Source organism: Engystomops pustulosus, chromosome 10 (genome assembly GCF_040894005.1).
Source record: "Engystomops pustulosus chromosome 10, aEngPut4.maternal, whole genome shotgun sequence".
NCBI lineage: Eukaryota > Metazoa > Chordata > Amphibia > Anura > Leptodactylidae > Engystomops > Engystomops pustulosus.
Genome location: NC_092420.1, coordinates 615,825 through 640,444, shown reverse-complemented (window position 1 = coordinate 640,444; position 24,620 = coordinate 615,825). Strand labels below are relative to the sequence as shown.

The 24,620-nt window shown below is 57.9% G+C and overlaps 1 protein-coding gene across 6 annotated transcripts in view; it reads right to left on the bottom strand.

Annotated features, from left to right (window-relative positions):
• LOC140105167 (semaphorin-3F-like) overlaps positions 1 to 24,620 on the bottom strand; it is a 70,596-nt gene that overhangs the window by 11,264 nt on the left and 34,712 nt on the right. For 4 of the 6 annotated variants that reach the window (XM_072129106.1, XM_072129107.1, XM_072129108.1 and 1 more), the window contains 5 exons: positions 19,048 to 19,208; positions 18,766 to 18,828; positions 18,483 to 18,602; positions 13,543 to 13,626; positions 11,849 to 11,942 (listed from right to left, as the gene is read on the bottom strand). In XM_072129106.1, coding sequence (XP_071985207.1) covers positions 11,849 to 11,942; positions 13,543 to 13,626; positions 18,483 to 18,602; positions 18,766 to 18,828; positions 19,048 to 19,208 — 522 coding nt within the window. The remainder of the gene's footprint in view (positions 1 to 11,848; positions 11,943 to 13,542; positions 13,627 to 18,482; positions 18,603 to 18,765; positions 18,829 to 19,047; positions 19,209 to 24,620) is intronic. The other 2 variants (XM_072129109.1, XM_072129110.1) reach the window with 1 other exon arrangement.

Sequence of the window (24,620 nt, the reverse complement as noted above, 5' to 3'; positions counted from 1 at the left end):
ATGGATGAGGCCGGGGCTGTGTTATGGGGTCAGTGCCGGGGGTAGATGTGACTATGGATGAGGCCGGGGCAGTGTTATGGGGTCAGTGGTAGATGTGACTATGGATGAGGCCGGGGCTGTGTTATGGGGTCAGTGGTAGATGTGACTATGGATGAGGCCGGGGCTGTGTTATGGGGTCAGTGGTAAATGTGACTATGGATGAGGCCGGGGCAGTGTTATGGGGTCAGTGCCGGGGGTAGATGTGACTATGGATGAGGCCGGGGCAGTGTTATGGGGTCAGTGCCGGGGGTAGATGTGACTATGGATGAGGCCGGGGCAGTGTTATGGGGTCAGTGCCGGGGGTAGATGTGAATATGGATGAGGCCGGGGCAGTGTTATGGGGTCAGTGCTGGGGGTAGATGTGACTATGGATGAGGCCGGGGCAGTGTTATGGGGTCAGTGCAGGGGGTATATGTGACTATGGATGAGGCCGGGGCTGTGTTATGGGGTCAGTGCTGGGGGTATATGTGACTATGGATGAGGCCGGGGCAGTGTTATGGGGTCAGTGGTAGATGTGACTATGGATGAGGCCGGGGCAGTGTTATGGGGTCAGTGCAGGGGGTATATGTGACTATGGATGAGGCCGGGGCAGTGTTATGGGGTCAGTGGTAGATGTGACTATGGATGAGGCCGGGGCAGTGTTATGGGGTCAGTGCCGGGGGTAGATGTGACTATGGATGAGGCCGGGGCAGTGTTATGGGGTCAGTGGTAGATGTGACTATGGATGAGGCCGGGGCAGTGTTATGGGGTCAGTGCTGGGGGTAGATGTGACTATGGATGAGGCCGGGGCAGTGTTATGGGGTCAGTGCTGGGGGTAGATGTGACTATGGATGAGGCCGGGGCAGTGTTATGGGGTCAGTGCCGGGGATAGATGTGACTATGGATGAGGCCGGGGCAGTGTTATGGGGTCAGTGCCGGGGGTAGATGTGACTATGGATGAGGCCGGGGCAGTGTTATGGGGTCAGTGGTAGATGTGACTATGGATGAGGCCGGGGCAGTGTTATGGGGTCAGTGGTAGAAGTGACTATGGATGAGGCCGGGGCTGTGTTATGGGGTCAGTGCCGGGGGTAGATGTGACTATGGATGAGGCCGGGGCAGTGTTATGGGGTCAGTGGTAGATGTGACTATGGATGAGGCCGGGGCTGTGTTATGGGGTCAGTGGTAGATGTGACTATGGATGAGGCCGGGGCTGTGTTATGGGGTCAGTGGTAAATGTGACTATGGATGAGGCCGGGGCAGTGTTATGGGGTCAGTGCCGGGGGTAGATGTGACTATGGATGAGGCCGGGGCAGTGTTATGGGGTCAGTGCCGGGGGTAGATGTGACTATGGATGAGGCCGGGGCAGTGTTATGGGGTCAGTGCCGGGGGTAGATGTGGCTATGGATGAGGCCGGGGCTGTGTTATGGGGTCATGTGACTATGGATGAGGCCGGGGCAGTGTTATGGGGTCAGCGCCGGGGGTAGATGTGACTATGGATGAGGCCGGGGCTGTGTTATGGGGTCAGTGGTAGAAGTGACTATGGATGAGGCCGGGGCAGTGTTATGGGGTCAGTACCGGGGGTAGATGTGACTATGGATGAGGCCGGGGCAGTGTTATGGGGTCAGTGGTAGATGTGACTATGGATGAGGCCGGGGCAGTGTTATGGGGTCAGTGGTAGATGTGACTATGGATGAGGCCGGGGCTGTGTTATGGGGTCAGTGCCGGGGGTAGATGTGACTATGGATGAGGCCGGGGCAGTGTTATGGGGTCAGTGCCGGGGGTAGATGTGACTATGGATGAGGCCGGGGCTGTGTTATGGGGTCAGTGGTAGATGTGACTATGGATGAGGCCGGGGCTGTGTTATGGGGTCAGTGCCGGGGGTAGATGTGACTATGGATGAGGCCGGGGCTGTGTTATGGGGTCAGTGGTAGATGTGACTATGGATGAGGCCGGGGCAGTGTTATGGGGTCAGTGCCGGGGGTAGATGTGACTATGGATGAGGCCGGGGCAGTGTTATGGGGTCAGTGCCGGGGGTAGATGTGACTATGGATGAGGCCGGGGCTGTGTTATGGGGTCAGTGCTGGGGGTAGATGTGACTATGGATGAGGCCGGGGCAGTGTTATGGGGTCAGTGCCGGGGGTAGATGTGACTATGGATGAGGCCGGGGCAGTGTTATGGGGTCAGTGGTAGATGTGAGTATGGATGAGGCCGGGGCAGTGTTATGGGGTCAGTGGTAGATGTGAGTATGGATGAGGCCGGGGCTGTGTTATGGGGTCAGTGGTAGATGTGACTATGGATGAGGCCGGGGCTGTGTTATGGGGTCAGTGGTAGATGTGACTATGGATGAGGCCGGGGCAGTGTTATGGGGTCAGTGGTAGAAGTGACTATGGATGAGGCCGGGGCAGTGTTATGGGGTCAGTGGTAGATGTGACTATGGATGAGGCCGGGGCAGTGTTATGGGGTCAGTGGTAGATGTGACTATGGATGAGGCCGGGGCAGTGTTATGGGGTCAGTGCCGGGGGTAGATGTGACTATGGATGAGGCCGGGGCAGTGTTATGGGGTCAGTGCTGGGGGTAGATGTGACTATGGATGAGGCCGGGGCTGTGTTATGGGGTCAGTGGTAGATGTGACTATGGATGAGGCCGGGGCAGTGTTATGGGGTCAGTGCCGGGGGTAGATGTGACTATGGATGAGGCCGGGGCTGTGTTATGGGGTCAGTGGTAGATGTGACTATGGATGAGGCCGGGGCTGTGTTATGGGTCAGTGGTAGATGTGACTATGGATGAGGCCGGGGCAGTGTTATGGGGTCAGTGCCGGGGGTAGATGTGACTATGGATGAGGCCGGGGCAGTGTTATGGGGTCAGTGCTGGGGGTAGATGTGACTATGGATGAGGCCGGGGCAGTGTTATGGGGTCAGTACCGGGGGTAGATGTGACTATGGATGAGGCCGGGGCAGTGTTATGGGGTCAGTGGTAGATGTGACTATGGATGAGGCCGGGGCAGTGTTATGGGGTCAGTGCTGGGGGTAGATGTGACTATGGATGAGGCCGGGGCAGTGTTATGGGGTCAGTACCGGGGGTAGATGTGACTATGGATGAGGCCGGGGCAGTGTTATGGGGTCAGTGGTAGATGTGGCTATGGATGAGGCCGTGGCAGTGTTATGGGGTCAGTGCCGGGGGTAGATGTGACTATGGATGAGGCCGGGGCAGTGTTATGGGGTCAGTGGTAGATGTGACTATGGATGAGGCCGGGGCAGTGTTATGGGGTCAGTGCCAGGGGTAGATGTGACTATGGATGAGGCCGGGGCAGTGTTATGGGGTCAGTGGTAGATGTGACTATGGATGAGGCCGGGGCAGTGTTATGGGGTCAGTGCTGGGGGTAGATGTGACTATGGATGAGGCCGGGGCAGTGTTATGGGGTCAGTGGTAGATGTGACTATGGATGAGGCCGGGGCAGTGTTATGGGGTCAGTGCCGGGGGTAGATGTGACTATGGATGAGGCCGGGGCAGTGTTATGGGGTCAGTGCCGGGGGTAGATGTGACTATGGATGAGGCCGGGGCAGTGTTATGGGGTCAGTGCCGGGGGTAGATGTGACTATGGATGAGGCCGGGGCAGTGTTATGGGGTCAGTGCTGGGGGTAGATGTGACTATGGATGAGGCCGGGGCAGTGTTATGGGGTCAGTGCTGGGGGTAGATGTGACTATGGATGAGGCCGGGGCAGTGTTATGGGGTCAGTGCCGGGGGTAGATGTGACTATGGATGAGGCCGGGGCTGTGTTATGGGGTCAGTGCTGGGGGTAGATGTGACTATGGATGAGGCCGGGGCAGTGTTATGGGGTCAGTGCCGGGGGTAGATGTGACTATGGATGAGGCCGGGGCTGTGTTATGGGGTCAGTGCCGGGGGTAGATGTGACTATGGATGAGGCCGGGGCAGTGTTATGGGGTCAGTGGTAGATGTGACTATGGATGAGGCCGGGGCAGTGTTATGGGGTCAGTGCTGGGGGTAGATGTGACTATGGATGAGGCCGGGGCAGTGTTATGGGGTCAATGGTAGATGTGACTATGGATGAGGCCGGGGCAGTGTTATGGGGTCAGTGCCGGGGGTAGATGTGACTATGGATGAGGCCGGGGCAGTGTTATGGGGTCAGTGCCGGGGGTAGATGTGACTATGGATGAGGCCGGGGCAGTGTTATGGGGTCAGTGCCGGGGGTAGATGTGACTATGGATGAGGCCGGGGCAGTGTTATGGGGTCAGTGCCGGGGGTAGATGTGACTATGGATGAGGCCGGGGCAGTGTTATGGGGTCAGTGCCGGGGGTAGATGTGACTATGGATGAGGCCGGGGCAGTGTTATGGGGTCAGTGCCGGGGGTAGATGTGACTATGGATGAGGCCGGGGCAGTGTTATGGGGTCAGTGCCGGGGGTAGATGTGACTATGGATGAGGCCGGGGCTGTGTTATGGGGTCAGTTCCGGGGGTAGATGTGACTATGGATGAGGCCGGGGCAGTGTTATGGGGTCAGTGCTGGGGGTAGATGTGACTATGGATGAGGCCGGGGCAGTGTTATGGGGTCAGTGCTGGGGGGTAGATGTGACTATGGATGAGGCCGGGGCAGTGTTATGGGGTCAGTGGTAGATGTGACTATGGATGAGGCCGGGGCTGTGTTATGGGGTCAGTGCCGGGGGTAGATGTGACTATGGATGAGGCCGGGGCAGTGTTATGGGGTCAGTGCTGGGGGTAGATGTGACTATGGATGAGGCCGGGGCAGTGTTATGGGGTCAGTGCTGGGGGTAGATGTGAATATGGATGAGGCCGGGGCAGTGTTATGGGGTCAGTGCCGGGGGTAGATGTGACTATGGATGAGGCCGGGGCAGTGTTATGGGGTCAGTGGTAGATGTGACTATGGATGAGGCCGGGGCTGTGTTATGGGGTCAGTGCCGGGGGTAGATGTGACTATGGATGAGGCCGGGCCAGTGTTATGGGGTCAGTGCCGGGGGTAGATGTGACTATGGATGAGGCCGGGGCAGTGTTATGGGGTCAGTGCTGGGGGTAGATGTGAATATGGATGAGGCCGGGGCAGTGTTATGGGGTCAGTGCCGGGGGTAGATGTGACTATGGATGAGGCCGGGGCAGTGTTATGGGGTCAGTGGTAGATGTGACTATGGATGAGGCCGGGGCTGTGTTATGGGGTCAGTGCTGGGGGTAGATGTGACTATGGATGAGGCCGGGGCTGTGTTATGGGGTCAGTGGTAGATGTGACTATGGATGAGGCCGGGGCAGTGTTATGGGGTCAGTGCTGGGGGGTAGATGTGACTATGGATGAGGCCGGGGCAGTGTTATGGGGTCAGTGCCGGGGGTAGATGTGACTATGGATGAGGCCGGGGCTGTGTTATGGGGTCAGTGCCGGGGGTAGATGTGACTATGGATGAGGCCGGGCCAGTGTTATGGGGTCAATGGTAGATGTGACTATGGATGAGGCCGGGCAGTTTTATGGGGTCAGTGCCGGGGGTATATGTGACTATGGATGAGGCCGGGGCAGTGTTATGGGGTCAGTGCCGGGGGTAGATGTGACTATGGATGAGGCCGGGGCAGTGTTATGGGGTCAGTGCCGGGGGTAGATGTGACTATGGATGAGGCCGGGGCAGTGTTATGGGGTCAGTGCCGGGGGTAGATGTGACTATGGATGAGGCCGGGGCAGTGTTATGGGGTCAGTGCCGGGGGTAGATGTGACTATGGATGAGGCCGGGGCAGTGTTATGGGGTCAGTGCCGGGGGTAGATGTGACTATGGATGAGGCCGGGGCAGTGTTATGGGGTCAGTGCCGGGGGTAGATGTGACTATGGATGAGGCCGGGGCTGTGTTATGGGGTCAGTGCTGGGGGTAGATGTGACTATGGATGAGGCCGGGGCAGTGTTATGGGGTCAGTGCCGGGGGTAGATGTGACTATGGATGAGGCCGGGGCAGTGTTATGGGGTCAGTGGTAGATGTGACTATGGATGAGGCCGGGGCTGTGTTATGGGGTCAGTGGTAGATGTGACTATGGATGAGGCCGGGGCAGTGTTATGGGGTCAGTGGTAGATGTGACTATGGATGAGGCCGGGGCAGTGTTATGGGGTCAGTGCCGGGGGTAGATGTGACTATGGATGAGGCCAGGGCAGTGTTATGGGGTCAGTGGTAGATGTGACTATGGATGAGGCCGGGGCAGTGTTATGGGGTCAGTGGTAGATGTGACTATGGATGAGGCCGGGGCAGTGTTATGGGGTCAGTGCCGGGGGTAGATGTGACTATGGATGAGGCCGGGGCAGTGTTATGGGGTCAGTGGTAGATGTGACTATGGATGAGGCCGGGGCAGTGTTATGGGGTCAGTGCCGGGGGTAGATGTGACTATGGATGAGGCCGGGGCAGTGTTATGGGGTCAGTGCTGGGGGTAGATGTGACTATGGATGAGGCCGGGGCAGTGTTATGGGGTCAGTGCTGGGGGTAGATGTGACTATGGATGAGGCCGGGGCAGTGTTATGGGGTCAGTGGTAGATGTGACTATGGATGAGGCCGGGGCAGTGTTATGGGGTCAGTGCCGGGGGTAGATGTGACTATGGATGAGGCCGGGGCTGTGTTATGGGGTCAGTGGTAGATGTGACTATGGATGAGGCCGGGGCAGTGTTATGGGGTCAGTGCCGGGGGTAGATGTGACTATGGATGAGGCCGGGGCAGTGTTATGGGGTCAGTGGTAGATGTGACTATGGATGAGGCCGGGGCAGTGTTATGGGGTCAGTGGTAGATGTGACTATGGATGAGGCCGGGGCAGTGTTATGGGGTCAGTGCCGGGGGTAGATGTGACTATGGATGAGGCCGGGGCAGTGTTATGGGGTCAGTGGTAGATGTGACTATGGATGAGGCCGGGGCAGTGTTATGGGGTCAGTGCCGGGGGTAGATGTGACTATGGATGAGGCCGGGGCAGTGTTATGGGGTCAGTGCTGGGGGTAGATGTGACTATGGATGAGGCCGGGGCAGTGTTATGGGGTCAGTGGTAGATGTGGCTATGGATGAGGCCGGGGCAGTGTTATGGGGTCAGTGGTAGATGTGACTATGGATGAGGCCGGGGCAGTGTTATGGGGTCAGTGCTGGGGGTAGATGTGACTATGGATGAGGCCGGGGCTGTGTTATGGGGTCAGTGGTAGATGTGACTATGGATGAGGCCGGGGCTGTGTTATGGGGTCAGTGCTGGGGGTAGATGTGACTATGGATGAGGCCGGGGCAGTGTTATGGGGTCAGTGGTAGATGTGACTATGGATGAGGCCGGGGCTGTGTTATGGGGTCAGTGCTGGGGGTAGATGTGACTATGGATGAGGCCGGGCCAGTGTTATGGGGTCAGTGCTGGGGGTAGATGTGACTATGGATGAGGCCGGGGCTGTGTTATGGGGTCAGTGGTAGATGTGACTATGGATGAGGCCGGGGCTGTGTTATGGGGTCAGTGCTGGGGGTAGATGTGACTATGGATGAGGCCGGGGCAGTGTTATGGGGTCAGTGCTGGGGGTAGATGTGACTATGGATGAGGCCGGGGCAGTGTTATGGGGTCAGTGCCGGGGGTAGATGTGACTATGGATGAGGCCGGGGCTGTGTTATGGGGTCAGTGCCGGGGGTAGATGTGACTATGGATGAGGCCGGGGCTGTGTTATGGGGTCAGTGCTGGGGGTAGATGTGACTATGGATGAGGCCGGGGCAGTGTTATGGGTCAGTGGTAGATGTGACTATGGATGAGGCCGGGGCAGTGTTATGGGGTCAGTGGTAGATGTGACTATGGATGAGGCCGGGGCAGTGTTATGGGGTCAGTGCCGGGGGTAGATGTGACTATGGATGAGGCCGGGGCAGTGTTATGGGGTCAGTGCCGGGGGTAGATGTGACTATGGATGAGGCCGGGGCAGTGTTATGGGGTCAGTGCCGGGGGTAGATGTGACTATGGATGAGGCCGGGGCAGTGTTATGGGGTCAGTGGTAGATGTGACTATGGATGAGGCCGGGGCAGTGTTATGGGGTCAGTGGTAGATGTGACTATGGATGAGGCCGGGGCAGTGTTATGGGGTCAGTGCCGGGGGTAGATGTGACTATGGATGAGGCCGGGGCAGTGTTATGGGGTCAGTGGTAGATGTGACTATGGATGAGGCCGGGGCAGTGTTATGGGGTCAGTGCTGGGGGTAGATGTGACTATGGATGAGGCCGGGGCAGTGTTATGGGGTCAGTGCCGGGGGTAGATGTGACTATGGATGAGGCCGGGGCTGTGTTATGGGGTCAGTGCCGGGGGTAGATGTGGCTATGGATGAGGCCGGGGCAGTGTTATGGGGTCAGTGGTAGATGTGACTATGGATGAGGCCGGGGCAGTGTTATGGGGTCAGTGCCGGGGGTAGATGTGACTATGGATGAGGCCGGGGCAGTGTTATGGGGTCAGTGCTGGGGGTAGATGTGACTATGGATGAGGCCGGGGCTGTGTTATGGGGTCAGTGCCGGGGGTAGATGTGACTATGGATGAGGCCGGGGCAGTGTTATGGGGTCAGTGCCGGGGGTAGATGTGACTATGGATGAGGCCGGGGCAGTGTTATGGGGTCAGTGCCGGGGGTAGATGTGACTATGGATGAGGCCGGGGCAGTGTTATGGGGTCAGTGCTGGGGGTAGATGTGACTATGGATGAGGCCGGGGCAGTGTTATGGGGTCAGTGGTAGATGTGACTATGGATGAGGCCAGGGCAGTGTTATGGGGTCAGTGGTAGATGTGACTATGGATGAGGCCGGGGCTGTGTTATGGGGTCAGTGGTAGATGTGACTATGGATGAGGCCGGGGCAGTGTTATGGGGTCAGTGGTAGATGTGACTATGGATGAGGCCGGGGCAGTGTTATGGGGTCAGTGGTAGATGTGACTATGGATGAGGCCGGGGCAGTGTTATGGGGTCAGTGCCGGGGGTAGATGTGACTATGGATGAGGCCGGGGCAGTGTTATGGGGTCAGTGGTAGATGTGACTATGGATGAGGCCGGGGCTGTGTTATGGGGTCAGTGGTAGATGTGACTATGGATGAGGCCGGGGCAGTGTTATGGGGTCAGTGCTGGGGGTAGATGTGACTATGGATGAGGCCGGGGCTGTGTTATGGGGTCAGTGGTAGATGTGAGTATGGATGAGGCCGGGGCAGTGTTATGGGGTCAGTGGTAGATGTGACTATGGATGAGGCCGGGGCTGTGTTATGGGGTCAGTGGTAGATGTGACTATGGATGAGGCCGGGGCAGTGTTATGGGGTCAGTGGTAGATGTGACTATGGATGAGGCCGGGGCAGTGTTATGGGGTCAGTGGTAGATGTGACTATGGATGAGGCCGGGGCAGTGTTATGGGGTCAGTGGTAGATGTGACTATGGATGAGGCCGGGGCAGTGTTATGGGGTCAGTGCCGGGGGTAGATGTGACTATGGATGAGGCCGGGGCTGTGTTATGGGGTCAGTGGTAGATGTGACTATGGATGAGGCCGGGGCAGTGTTATGGGGTCAGTGGTAGATGTGACTATGGATGAGGCCGGGGCAGTGTTATGGGGTCAGTGCTGGGGGTAGATGTGACTATGGATGAGGCCGGGGCTGTGTTATGGGGTCAGTGGTAGATGTGACTATGGATGAGGCCGGGGCAGTGTTATGGGGTCAGTGGTAGATGTGACTATGGATGAGGCCGGGGCAGTGTTATGGGGTCAGTGGTAGATGTGACTATGGATGAGGCCGGGGCTGTGTTATGGGGTCAGTGGTAGATGTGGCTATGGATGAGGCCGGGGCAGTGTTATGGGGTCAGTGCCGGGGGTAGATGTGACTATGGATGAGGCCGGGGCAGTGTTATGGGGTCAGTGCTGGGGGTAGATGTGACTATGGATGAGGCCGGGGCTGTGTTATGGGGTCAGTGCCGGGGGTAGATGTGACTATGGATGAGGCCGGGGCTGTGTTATGGGGTCAGTGCTGGGGGTAGATGTGACTATGGATGAGGCCGGGGCTGTGTTATGGGGTCAGTGCTGGGGGTAGATGTGACTATGGATGAGGCCGGGGCAGTGTTATGGGGTCAGTGCCGGGGGTAGATGTGACTATGGATGAGGCCGGGGCTGTGTTATGGGGTCATGTGACTATGGATGAGGCCGGGGCTGTGTTCGGCGCTGGACGTGGAGTGACGCTCATCTCGTTGGCTTCCAGCCCGGCAGCTGCTCCTGATTAATTAGAAAGTCTCAACCTCAGATTGTAAGGAAAGCCCCGCAGGTGAAGGGCGCATGGAGAGGGTCACATGGCAGGTCCCTCTCGGGGGGCCAAACGGATTAGCGGGAATGAGATCTGGCATCCTCGTCTGGTTTCCCCCAACATGGACCTCATCTCTGGATCCAGCTGCTCACACAATACTGTCTGCTCTGGTGTCCGGAGCTCGGGCCGTCCATGCTGACGCCTTCCTCCCGATACAGGAATACAGATCGGTCAGAGGAGGAGCACGGCAGCTCTGGAGGTGACTATAGTATAGGGTCATGGAGGAGGAGCACGACAGCTCTGGATGTGACTATAGTATTAGGTCATGGAGGAGGAGCACGGCAGCTCTGGATGTGACTATAGTATTAGGTCATAGAGGAGGAGCACGGCAGTTCTGGATGTGACTATAGTATAGGGTCATGGAGGAGGAGCACGGCAGCTCTGGAGGTTACTATAGTATAGGGTCATAGAGGAGGAGCACGGCAGCTCTGGAGGTTACTATAGTATAGGGTCATGGAGGAGGAGCACTGCAGCTCTGGATGCGACTATAGTATAGGGTCATAGAGGAGGAGCACGGCATCTCTGGATGCGACTATAGTATAGGGTCATAGGAGGAGGAGCACGGCATCTCTGGATGCGACTATAGTATAGGGTCATGGAGGAGGAGCACTGCAGCTCTGGATGCGACTATAGTATAGGGTCATAGAGGAGGAGCACGGCATCTCTGGATGCGACTATAGTATAGGGTCATGGAGGAGGAGCACTGCAGCTCTGGAGGTGACTATAGTATAGGGTCATGGAGGAGGAGCACGGCAGCTCTGGATGTGACTATAGTATAGGGTCATAGAGGGGGAGCACGGCATCTCTGGATGCGACTATAGTATAGGGTCATGGAGGAGGAGCACTGCAGCTCTGGATGTGACTATAGTATAGGGTCAGAGAGGAGGAGCACGGCAGCTCTAGATGTGACTATAGTATTAGGTCATAGAGGAGGAGCACGGCAGCTCTGGATGTCACTATAGTATAGGGTCATGGAGGAGGAGCACGGCAGCTCTGGATACGACTATAGTATAGGGTCATGGAGGAGGAGCACTGCAGCTCTGGAGGTTACTATAGTATAGGGTCAAGGAGGAGGAGCACGGCAGCTCTGGATGTGACTATAGTATAGGGTCATAGAGGAGGAGCACGGCAGCTCTGGATGTGACTATAGTATAGGGTCATGGAGGAGCACGGCAGCTCTGGATGTGACTATAGTATTAGGTCATAGAGGAGGAGCACGGCAGCTCTGGATGTGACTATAGTATAGGGTCATAGAGGAGGAGCACGGCAGCTCTGGATGTGACTATAGTATAGGGTCATAGAGGAGGAGCACGGCAGCTCTGGATGCGACTATAGTATAGGGTCATAGAGGAGGAGCACTGCAGCTCTGGATGTGACTATAGTATAGGGTCATAGAGGAGGAGCACGGCAGCTCTGGATGTGACTATAGTATTAGGTCATAGAGGAGGAGCACGGCAGCTCTGGATGTGACTATAGTATAGGGTCATAGAGGAGGAGCACGGCAGAATTGTGAGCGCAGCTCTGTACTTACTGATGAGGGCAGACACGCTGTCCAGCTTGGGGTCATAGGCGCATTTCCCTTTCCCTGACTCCACGCGATCCGGGTCCAGGTAGAAGATGTAATCCTGTGATGGGAGAAGAGGCAGAGGTTAGGAGAGGTCATGACCTCCAGGCGCTTCTATAGGTCGCTCTATGAAGACTCCTTCACTACAAGCATCGGGGAGAGCGAAGCTCCGGAGCAGGTGGAGGACGCACGATGGAGCAGACCGGATGGGACAAGCACCCGATGATACACCCCCCAGGACAAGATGTGCAGAGACCCACTGTGTGTCCACGAGGTGCAGCGCTGCCGGGCATTATGGGACTTGTAGTCCCCATTGTCATGACGAGTAGCAGATGTCACTTCATTGTAAAAAAAAGAGTGTTTCCAGATCCTGACAGGTAGCAGAGATCTTGTAAATGGTGATGAACAAAGTCTTTAAGTGAATACTTCACTATACTGGATGCGCCATCACTATGATGGGCGGAGCAGAGACCCCCTTGAACTGTGACGGGGTACTATGGCAGGACCACCGGGGAGCAGGATACAGGTATCATACCGGGCCGCTCTCCTCACTACCCCCCAGTGACACCGGGCCGCTCTCCTCACTACCCCCCAGTGACACCGGGCCGCTCTCCTCACTACCCCCCAGTGACACCGGGCCGCTCTCTTCACTACCCCCCAGTGACACCGGGCCGCTCTCTTCACTACCCCCCAGTGACACCGGGCCGCTCTCTTCACTACCCCCCAGTGACACCGGGCCGCTCTCCTCACTACCCCCCAGTGACACCGGGCCGCTCTCTTCACTACCCCCCAGTGACACCGGGCCGCTCTCTTCACTACCCCCCAGTGACACCGGGCCGCTCTCTTCACTACCCCCCAGTGACACCGGGCCGCTCTCTTCACTACCCCCCAGTGACACCGGGCCGCTCTCTTCACTACCCCCCAGTGACACCGGGCCGCTCTCTTCACTACCCCCCAGTGACACCGGGCCGCTCTCTTCACTACCCCCCAGTGACACCGGGCCGCTCTCTTCACTACCCCCCAGTGACACCGGGCCGCTCTCTTCACTACCCCCCAGTGACACCGGGCCGCTCTCTTCACTAATCCCAGTGACACCGGGCCGCTCTCTTCACTACCCCCCAGTGACACCGGGCCGCTCTCTTCACTACCCCCCAGTGACACCGGGCCGCTCTCCTCACTACCCCCCAGTGACACCGGGCCGCTCTCTTCACTACCCCCCAGTGACACCGGGCCGCTCTCTTCACTACCCCCCAGTGACACCGGGCCGCTCTCTTCACTACCCCCCAGTGACACCGGGCCGCTCTCTTCACTACCCCCCAGTGACACCGGGCCGCTCTCTTCACTACCCCCCAGTGACACCGGGCCGCTCTCTTCACTACCCCCCAGTGACACCGGGCCGCTCTCTTCACTACCCCCCAGTGACACCGGGCCGCTCTCTTCACTACCCCCCAGTGACACCGGGCCGCTCTCTTCACTAATCCCAGTGACACCGGGCCACAGCAGAGACACCAGTGGGGTCCTGGGGTGTCATGGATCCGGGGGCCGCGTGTCTGTATGACACAAACCTGTAAGGGGTAAAGTCTTCTATGTTACACAGAGTAAGGTGGGCTACACGTGGTCAGTATCGGGAGGGGGCTCGTGGCCCCTGGGAGTGGCCCCACCTTGTGCTCGGCTGGTGCTGGGCTGGGTGGATAGTCTGCTGCTCTGCTCCCTCTTCCTCCAGGGGGCGCTGTGTGATCTGAGGCCTGGAGAGAGGAGCAGGGCAATAAGAGTTAGAGCTGGAGGCTTCAGGTGAAAGGAAGGAAGAGGAAAACCGCCAGGAACGGCTGAGACACGACACGGATGCGGGACACACATGACCAGAGCCCTAGACGTTAGTTTCGGGGTGCAATGGAAGACACGGAAACATGCATGCACAGCTACACTGCGGCACATACGTGTTACATGTATGACATGTTAGAAGGTTACAGGAGAATCACATGTGATGGAGCATGTACCATATAGAGAAACACTGAGTAACTCACCTGCACAGGAACAGCAGCAGCACTGACACACTGTAACGCCACAACCACCCCAGTAACACCCCTCACACCTGTCCCCATCACCAATGTCCCCCCTGTGTGTGTGATGTAATGTGGGGTCAGGGGTCCCCGTACTATCCCCCCGGTGTAGTGTGTGATGTAATGTGGGGTCAGGGGTCCCCGTACTATCCCCCCGGTGTAGTGTGTGATGTAATGTGGGGTCAGGGGTCCCCGTACTATGCCCCCGGTGTAGTGTGTGATGTAATGTGGGGTCAGGGGTCCCCGTACTATGCCCCCGGTATAGTGTGTGATGTAATGTGGGGTCAGGGGTCCCCGTACTATGCCCCCGGTGTAGTGTGTGATGTAATGTGGGGTTCTCCGGGGTTATAGCACAGGGACCCCTGACCCCACACTACACCGGGGGGTTATAGCACAGGGACCCCTGACCCCACACTACACCGGGGGGATATAGCACAGGGACCCCTGACCCCACACTACACCGGGGGGATATAGCACAGGGACCCCTGACCCCACACTACACCGGGGGGATATAGCACAGGGACCCCTGACCCCACACTACACCGGGGGGATATAGCACAGGGACCCCTGACCCCACACTACACCGGGGGGATATAGCACAGGGACCCCTGACCCCACACTACACCGGGGGGATATAGCACAGGGACCCCTGACCCCACACTACACCGGGGGGATATAGCACAGGGACCCCTGACCCCACACTACACCGGGGGGATATAGCACAGGGACCCCTGACCCCACACTACACCGGGGGGATATAGCACAGGGACCCCTGACCCCTCACTACACCGGGGGGATATAGCACAGGGACCCCTGACCCCACACTACACCGGGGGGATATAGCACAGGGACCCCTGACCCCACACTACACCGGGGGGATATAGCACAGGGACCCCTGACCCCACACTACACCGGGGGGATATAGCACAGGGACCCCTGACCCCACACTACACCGGGGGGATATAGCACAGGGACCCCTGACCCCACACTACACCGGGGGGATATAGCACAGGGACCCCTGACCCCACACTACACCGGGGGGATATAGCACAGGGACCCCTGACCCCACACTACACCGGGGGGATATAGCACAGGGACCCCTGACCCCACACTACACCGGGGGGATATAGCACAGGGACCCCTGACCCCACACTACACCGGGGGGATATAGCACAGGGACCCCTGACCCCACACTACACCGGGGGGATATAGCACAGGGACCCCTGACCCCACATTACACCGGGGGGATATAGCACAGGGACCCCTGACCCCACATTACACCGGGGGGATATAGCACAGGGACCCCTGACCCCACATTACACCGGGGGGGTATAGCACAGGGACCCCTGACCCCCCATTACACCGGGGGGGTATAGCACAGGGACCCCTGCCCCCACATTACACCGGGGGGATATAGCACAGGGACCCCTGCCCCCACATTACACCGGGGGGATATAGCACAGGGACCCCTGCCCCCACATTACACCGGGGGGATATAGCACAGGGACCCCTGCCCCCACATTACACCGGGGGGATATAGCACAGGGACCCCTGCCCCCACATTACACCGGGGGGATATAGCACAGGGACCCCTGACCCCCCATTACACCGGGGGGATATAGCACAGGGACCCCTGACCCCACATTACACCGGGGGGATATAGCACAGGGACCCCTGACCCCAAATTACACCGGGGGGATATAGCACAGGGACCCCTGACCCCAAATTACACCGGGGGGATATAGCACAGGGACCCCTGACCCCACACTACACCGGGGGGATATAGCACAGGGACCCCTGACCCCACACTACACCGGGGGGATATAGCACAGGGACCCCTGACCCCACACTACACCGGGGGGATATAGCACAGGGACCCCTGACCCCACACTACACCGGGGGGATATAGCACAGGGACCCCTGACCCCCCATTACACCGGGGGGATATAGCACAGGGACCCCTGACCCCCCATTACACCGGGGGGATCTAGCACAGGGACCCCTGACCCCACATTACACCGGGGGGATATAGCACAGGGACCCCTGACCCCACATTACACCGGGGGGATATAGCACAGGGACCCCTGACCCCACACTACACCGGGGGGATATAGCACAGGGACCCCTGACCCCACACTACACCGGGGGGATATAGCACAGGGACCCCTGACCCCACACTACACCGGGGGGATATAGCACAGGGACCCCTGACCCCACACTACACCGGGGGGATATAGCACAGGGACCCCTGACCCCACACTACACCGGGGGGATATAGCACAGGGACCCCTGACCCCACACTACACCGGGGGGATATAGCACAGGGACCCCTGACCCCACACTACACCGGGGGGATATAGCACAGGGACCCCTGACCCCACACTACACCGGGGGGATATAGCACAGGGACCCCTGACCCCACACTACACCGGGGGGATATAGCACAGGGACCCCTGACCCCACACTACACCGGGGGGATATAGCACAGGGACCCCTGACCCCACACTACACCGGGGGGATATAGCACAGGGACCCCTGACCCCACACTACACCGGGGGGATATAGCACAGGGACCCCTGACCCCACACTACACCGGGGGGATATAGCACAGGGACCCCTGACCCCACACTACACCGGGGGGATATAGCACAGGGACCCCTGACCCCACACTACACCGGGGGGATATAGCACAGGGACCCCTGACCCCACACTACACCGGGGGGATATAGCACAGGGACCCCTGACCCCACACTACACCGGGGGGATATAGCACAGGGACCCCTGACCCCACACTACACCGGGGGGATATAGCACAGGGACCCCTGACCCCACACTACACCGGGGGGATATAGCACAGGGACCCCTGACCCCCCATTACACCGGGGGGATATAGCACAGGGACCCCTGACCCCCCATTACACCGGGGGGATATAGCACAGGGACCCCTGACCCCCCATTACACCGGGGGGATATAGCACAGGGACCCCTGACCCCCCATTACACCGGGGGGATATAGCACAGGGACCCCTGACCCCCCATTACACCGGGGGGATATAGCTCAGGGACCCCTGACCCCACACTACACCGGGGGGATATAGCACAGGGACCCCTGACCCCACACTACACCGGGGGGATATAGCACAGGGACCCCTGACCCCAAATTACACCGGGGGGATATAGCACAGGGACCCCTGATCCCACACTACACCGGGGGGATATAGCACAGGGACCCCTGACCCCACACTACACCGGGGGGATATAGCACAGGGACCCCTGACCCCACATTACACCGGGGGGATATAGCACAGGGACCCCTGACCCCACATTACACCGGGGGGGTATAGCACAGGGACCCCTGACCCCCCATTACACAGGGGGGATATAGCACAGGGACCCCTGCCCCCACATTACACCGGGGGGATATAGCACAGGGACCCCTGCCCCCACATTACACCGGGGGGATATAGCACAGGGACCCCTGCCCCCACATTACACCGGGGGGATATAGCACAGGGACCCCTGCCCCCACATTACACCGGGGGGATATAGCACAGGGACCCCTGCCCCCACATTACACCGGGGGGATATAGCACAGGGACCCCTGCCCCCACATTACACCGGGGGGATATAGCACAGGGACCCCTGACCCCCCATTACACCGGGGGGATATAGCACAGGGACCCCTGACCCCACATTACACCGGGGGGATATAGCACAGGGACCCCTGACCCCAAATTACACCGGGGGGATATAGCACAGGGACCCCTGACCCCAAATTACACCGGGGGGATATAGCACAGGGACCCCTGACCCCACACTACACCGGGGGGATATAGCACAGGGACCCCTGACCCCACATTACACCGGGGGGATATAGCACAGGGACCCCTGACCCCACATTACACCGGGGGGATATAGCACAGGGACCCCTGACCCCACACTACACCGGGGGGATATAGCACAGGGACCCCTGACCCCACATTACACCGGGGGGATATAGCACAGGGACCCCTGACCCCACATTACACCGGGGGGATATAGCACAGGGACCCCTGACCCCACATTACACCGGGGGGATATAGCATAGGGACCCCTGACCCCACATTACACCGGGGGGATATAGCATAGGGACCCCTGATGCAGCGTGTTCGGTGCCGAGGCCGCATTACTATTCTCAGACGGATCTTACTATAGGACGCACCAGCGCCAGGAGCAGAGATGCCGCCATGGCGCTGATCCATTACTCATCCCAAGTGTCATTTGCCTCTTCAATGGACTGTGACTAATGATCCCGTGTGGAGGAAAAAGCTGTAACTACTGGAAACCTAATAATCCAGTACTGAGCCCCGACAAGCGATGGGTCAAGAGAACCGGCGCCGCAGCGTAATCAGCCGACAGAACCGGCTCCGCGCCCATCATCACATTCTGCGGCACTACCACCCCCATCATGTGCTCAGCTCTGTTATATTCTCCGTTACCCTCAGGATAACACCTCACGATCATCTAGCACAGCGGCCTGCAGAGCATCGCACCCCCAGTACCTGGGCTTTGCGGCCGCGGTTGATGTAGGTGCACACGGGGTTGTACGCGCCGGTCCCACAGGCGTACAAGTGCGTCCGATTCCAGGGCTGGATGAGACGGATGAAATTACCACATTCTCCCTGGGAAAGACAGAGGTTGGAATAGAGAAGGGAAGAGCGAAGCAGGAAAAGATGGAATATTACAGATCAGAGTGTGAACAGGAGGGAAGAGAGAGAGAGTTACTGCGCGGTGCAGGAGGTGGCGGCTTGTCCTGTGAGCTGACAATCAGCTGGTTATACTCACATTCATGTCCTTGCCGGACAGCACACACTCGTCTATTCTCTGCTGTTTTGCCGGCCAGTGAATCTGCAGGGAGAGAGCACATCCCCCGTTACTGTGGAGAGGACCCCGGGGTCTTTACATTAGGAATGTGTGGCCTGCAGCGCTCCGGGCTTGGCTGCGATGCTCTGCGGACACGTTGCTATTCCAGGCAGGTGCATCACTAGCTGCTCCCCCTCCAGGCGGCAGGCCCTGTGCACAGGAGCTCACAATCTAACCCTAGTGAGTCGCACTCCAGACACTTACTATGAGCGGCTCCCGGTTGATGTCCTGCAGGTCCAGGGACAGGATATAGTCTTTGCTGCCCACGTACATGCGATCGTGATCTTCATCTTTCAGCAGAATCCGATAATCCGTCGTGTTCAGCAGGAAGTGCAGGAAATGCGCCGTGTTGGAAGCCTTCAGCTCTGCAAAGAGACAAATCCAATAGTAAAGCCGCAGCAGGAGGAGGACTACACGTCTCAGGCCGCAGCAGCAGCAGCAGGACTACAGATCTCAGGCTGCAGCAGCCGGAGGAGGAGGACTACAGGTCTCAGGCCGCAGCAGCAGCCGCCGGAGGAGGAGGACTACAGGTCTCAGGCCGCAGCAGCCGGAGGAGGAGGACTACAGGTCTCAGGCCGCAGCAGCTGCCGGAGGAGGACTACAGGTCTCAGGCCGCAGCAGCCGGAGGAGGAGGACTACAGGTCTCAGGCCGCAGCAGCAGCCGGAGGAGGAGGAGGACTACAGGTCTCAGGCCGCAGCAGCTGCCGGAGGAGGAGGACTACAGGTCTCAGGCCGCAGCAGCCGCCGCCGGAGGAGGAGGACTACAGGTCTCAGGCCGCAGCAGCCGCCGCCGGAGGAGGAGGACTACAGGTCTCAGGCCGCAGCAGCAGCCGCCGGAGGAGGAGGACTACAGGTCTCAGGCCGCAGCAGCAGCCGCCGGAGGAGGAGGACTACAGGTCTCAGGCCGCAGCAGCAGCCGCCGGAGGAGGAGGACTACAGGTCTCAGGCCGCAGCAGCCGCCGCCGGAGGAGGAGGACTACAGGTCTCAGGCCGCAGCAGCCGCCGCCGGAGGAGGAGGACTACAGGTCTCAGGCCGCAGCAGCAGCCGCCGGAGGAGGAGGACTACAGGTCTCAGGCCGCAGCAGCAGCCGCCGGAGGAGGAGGACTACAGGTCTCAGGCCGCAGCAGCAGCCGCCGGAGGAGGACGACTACAGGTCTCAGGCCGCAGCAGCAGCCGGAGGAGGAGGACGACTACAGGTCTCAGGCCGCTGCAGCAGCCGCTGGAGGAGGAGGAGGACTACAGGTCTCAGGCCACAGCAGCCGCAGCAGGAGGAGGAGGACTAGGCTGCAGCAGCCGCTGGAGGAGGAGGAGGAGGACTACAGGTCTCAGGCCGCAGCAGCCGCAGCAGGAGGAGGAGGACTACAGGTCTCAGGCCGCAGCAGCCGCCGGAGGAGGAGGACTACAGGTCTCAGGCCGCAGCAGCAGCCGCCGGAGGAGGACGACTACAGGTCTCAGGCCGCAGCAGCAGCCGGAGGAGGAGGACGACTACAGGTCTCAGGCCGCTGCAGCAGCCGCTGGAGGAGGAGGAGGACTACAGGTCTCAGGCCACAGCAGCCGCAGCAGGAGGAGGAGGACTAGGCTGCAGCAGCCGCTGGAGGAGGAGGAGGACTACAGGTCTCAGGCCGCAGCAGCCGCAGCAGGAGGAGGAGGACTACAGGTCTCAGGCCGCAGCAGCCGCCGGAGGAGGAGGACTACAGGTCTCAGGCCGCAGCAGCCGCCGGAGGAGGAGGACTACAGGTCTCAGGCCGCAGCAGCCGCAGCAGGAGGAGGACGACTACAGGTCTCAGGCCGCTACAGCAGCCGGAGGAGGAGGACGACTACAGGTCTCAGGCCGCTGCAGCAGCCGGAGGAGGAGGACGACTACAGGTCTCAGGCCGCTGCAGCCGCAGCAGGAGGAGGACGACTACAGGTCTCAGGCCGCTGCAGCAGCCGCTGGAGGAGGAGGAGGACTACAGGTCTCAGGCCACAGCAGCCGCAGCAGGAGGAGGAGGACTAGGCTGCAGCAGCCGCTGGAGGAGGAGGACGACTACAGGTCTCAGGCCGCAGCAGCAGCCGGAGGAGGAGGACGACTACAGGTCTCAGGCCGCAGCAGCAGCCGGAGGAGGAGGACGACTACAGGTCTCAGCAGCAGCCGGAGGAGGAGGAGGACTACAGGTCACAGGCCCCAGCAGCAGCCGGAGGAGGAGGAGGACTACAGGTCTCAGGCCGCAGCAGCAGCCGGAGGAGGAGGAGGAGGACTACAGGTCTCAGCCCGCAGCAGCCGCAGCAGGAGGAGGAGGACTACAGGTCTCAGCCCGCAGCAGCCGCAGCAGGAGGAGGAGGAGGACTAGGCTGCAGCAGCCGCTGGAGAGCCAGGGATCGCTGAATCCTGCGCTCCTAGTAGAGGGGACCTGGGCCAGGGAGGAGAAGCTTCCTCACCGCTGCCATGAGACGCATTCACACAAGTCTCATCCGTAATCCGGATTACATGTAATTGTATGAGCGAGAGATTAACCCCAGCTGCACCAGAGGCTTATGGGTTAATTAATAGTTTAAAGCCCTGGAGAATGACCCCCGGGCCGGGGCATGTCTAACCAAATCACCAACTGGACTCAAGAGGCTTTCAGTAACGAGCCATGAAGAGCAGCCGGCCCCCTCCTCACCCCTAATACAAGACAGACGGGGGCTTACCGGGTGCCCCCTCTGTACATGACTGGTACAGGGCGGGGGTGTTACCTGGTGCCCCCACTATACATGACTGGTACAGGGCGGGGGTGTTACCTGGTGCCCCCTCTATACATGACTGGTACAGGGCGGGGGTGTTACCGGGTGCCCCCCTCTATACATGACTGGTACAGGGCGGGGGTGTTACCGGGTGCCCCCCTCTATACATGACTGGGACTGGGCGGGGGTGTTACCTGGTGCCCCCCTCTATACATGACTGGTACAGGGCGGGGGTGTTACCGGGTGCCCCCCTCTATACATGACTGGGACAGGGCGGGGGTGTTACCTGGTGCCCCCCTCTATACATGACTGGTACAGGGCGGGGGTGTTACCTGGTGCCCCCTTGATCACTTTGTACAGATGGGGACAGTTGGGGGGTGCAGTACGTTTCGAGCCTTTAGGCTGCCGCTTTGTGGCTCCCCGGGCTGCAGGGCATGCTGGGACATGTGGTACTCCAGAAGCAGCTGCCCCCCATGGCAGAGGATGGGAGTTGTAACCTCAGCCGTCTCTGGGGGCCGCCAGACATCCCAAACATCTTCATTAGACGTGTGAAGGGGCCGCGAGCCCACGACAGCTGCGCCACGATGAGGTCACAGACGTGGGGGCGCGGACACCCCTCAATCCAGGGATCAACGTGTAATTAATGACCCTCTCACGTTACATTACAGGTGCAGCACAGGCCTAGCCGTCACCCAGCTTTCCCCAGACCCTGCAGGGCACATGATCCAAGAGGAATCCCAGTATCCGCTGCTGGTTTCCATCAAGGATTTCACAATCCAGAGACTCCAGGACTCGCGGATCTGGGATCATTTTGCCGCTTGATGAAAAACAAGGATTGGTAAAGACGGAGCAGATGAGGGAATGTCTGTCCTGCAGCGAAACTTATGTGTCCCAACAACCCGGGGGGCAACAGGAGCCCGAACAACCCGGGGGGCAACAGGAGCTGATGATTTACAGGAGATATAACCCAGGGGGGACACAGACACCATATACATAACCAATACTGTATATACTCCAGAGCTGCACTCACTATTCTGCTGCTGGTGCAGTCACTGTGTACATACATGACATGCCTTATCCTGTACTGATCCTGAGTTACATCCTGTATTATACTCCAGAGCTGCACTCACTATTCTGCTGCTGGTGCAGTCACTGTGTAGATACATGACATTACTTATCCTATACTGATCCTGAGTTACATCCTGTATTATACCCCAGAGCTGCACTCACTATTCTGCTGCTGGTGCAGTCACTGTGTACATACATGACATTACTTATCCTGTACTGATCCTGAGTTACATCCTGTATTATACTCCAGAGCTGCACTCACTATTCTGCTGCTGGTGCAGTCACTGTGTACATACATGACATTACTTATCCTGTACTGATCCTGAGTTACATCCTGTATTATACTCCAGAGCTGCACTCACTATTCTGCTGCTGGTGCAGTCACTGTGTACATACATGACATTACTTATCCTGTACTGATCCTGAGTTACATCCTGTATTATACCCCAGAGCTGCACTCACTATTCTGCTGCTGGTGCAGTCACTGTGTACATACATGACATTACTTATCCTGTACTGATCCTGAGTTACATCCTGTATTATATCCCAGAGCTGCACTCACTATTCTGCTGCTGGTGCAGTCACTGTGTACATACATGACATTACTTATCATGTACTGATCCTGAGTTACATCCTGTATTATACCCCAGAGCTGCACTCACTATTCTGCTGCTGGTGCAGTCACTGTGTACATACATGACATTACTTATCCTGTACTGATCCTGAGTTACATCCTGTATTATACCCCAGAGCTGCTCTCACTATTCTGCTGCTGGTGCAGTCACTGTGTACATACATGACATTACTTATCCTGTACTGATCCTGAGTTACATCCTGTATTATACTCCAGAGCTGCACTCACTATTCTGCTGCTGGTGCAGTCACTGTGTACATACATGACATTACTTATCCTGTACTGATCCTGAGTTACATCCTGTATTATACTCCAGAGCTGCACTCACTATTCTGCTGCTGGTGCAGTCACTGTGTACATACATGACATTACTTATCCTGTACTGATCCTGAGTTACATCCTGTATTATACCCCAGAGCTGCACTCACTATTCTGCTGCAGTCACTGTTGGCATGTAGTAGTATATAGTGTGGATGTGATATATACATGGGAGCACTTTGTTCGGTGCAGTCACATGATGCGTCTCCCCCAGTCTTTAAGTCTCTGCAGGTTTCACCCCTGGAGTTAGAGAAACACAATTAGAATGTCAGTTCCGGCAACCACCAAACCTGAAACAACTGGTTGTCCGGAGTGCCCTGAGACCCCCATCAGAAAATGGTACCTCACCCTGCCTGCAAAGCAGGTGTAAAACATGCCAGCACATCCGCACAGGTGACCAGGTACCTGTACCCCAATCACAGCAGGTACATCAGATCAAGGGGACCTTTACCTGCAGGTCCTCTAATGTGGTCTACCTTATTATGTGTCAGCAGTGTCCAACCACAGGCCTTTATGTTGGAGAAACAGGTCAGAGACTCCATCAACGTATGAACTCACACAGAGCTGATATTAAAAATGAAAGGAAAGATCTGCCAGTAGCTGCACATTTCTCCAGAGAGGACCACACTATGGGGGATCTGCAGATTACTGTTTTAATGGGACATTTTAAGACACAGAGGGAAAGGAAAGAATGGGAGTATAAATTAATGAGGAGATTCAACACCTTGCAAAGTGGTCTTAACATCCATGCCAGCTTCATGACCTCCTACCTCTGACCTAGAGGCCACAAGCAGATAAGAGCCAGGGCTCATGTGTCTCGCCTCATAGGTTTTTAATGTTTTTATTGCCATCCTGTTGTAAATAAGATGTCCCTGTTTTTATCAATCTGTTGTTTTAGAGGTTTTTTTAATATCCTTTGATGATCACTGTTTAGTGTGTATAAAATGCTGTGAATTTTCTGTTTCATGCATAACATCATGTCTGACGAAGAGAACTAGTATTCTCGAAAGCTCACCATCAAATATACTCAGTTAGCCTCAAAAAGGTATCGCC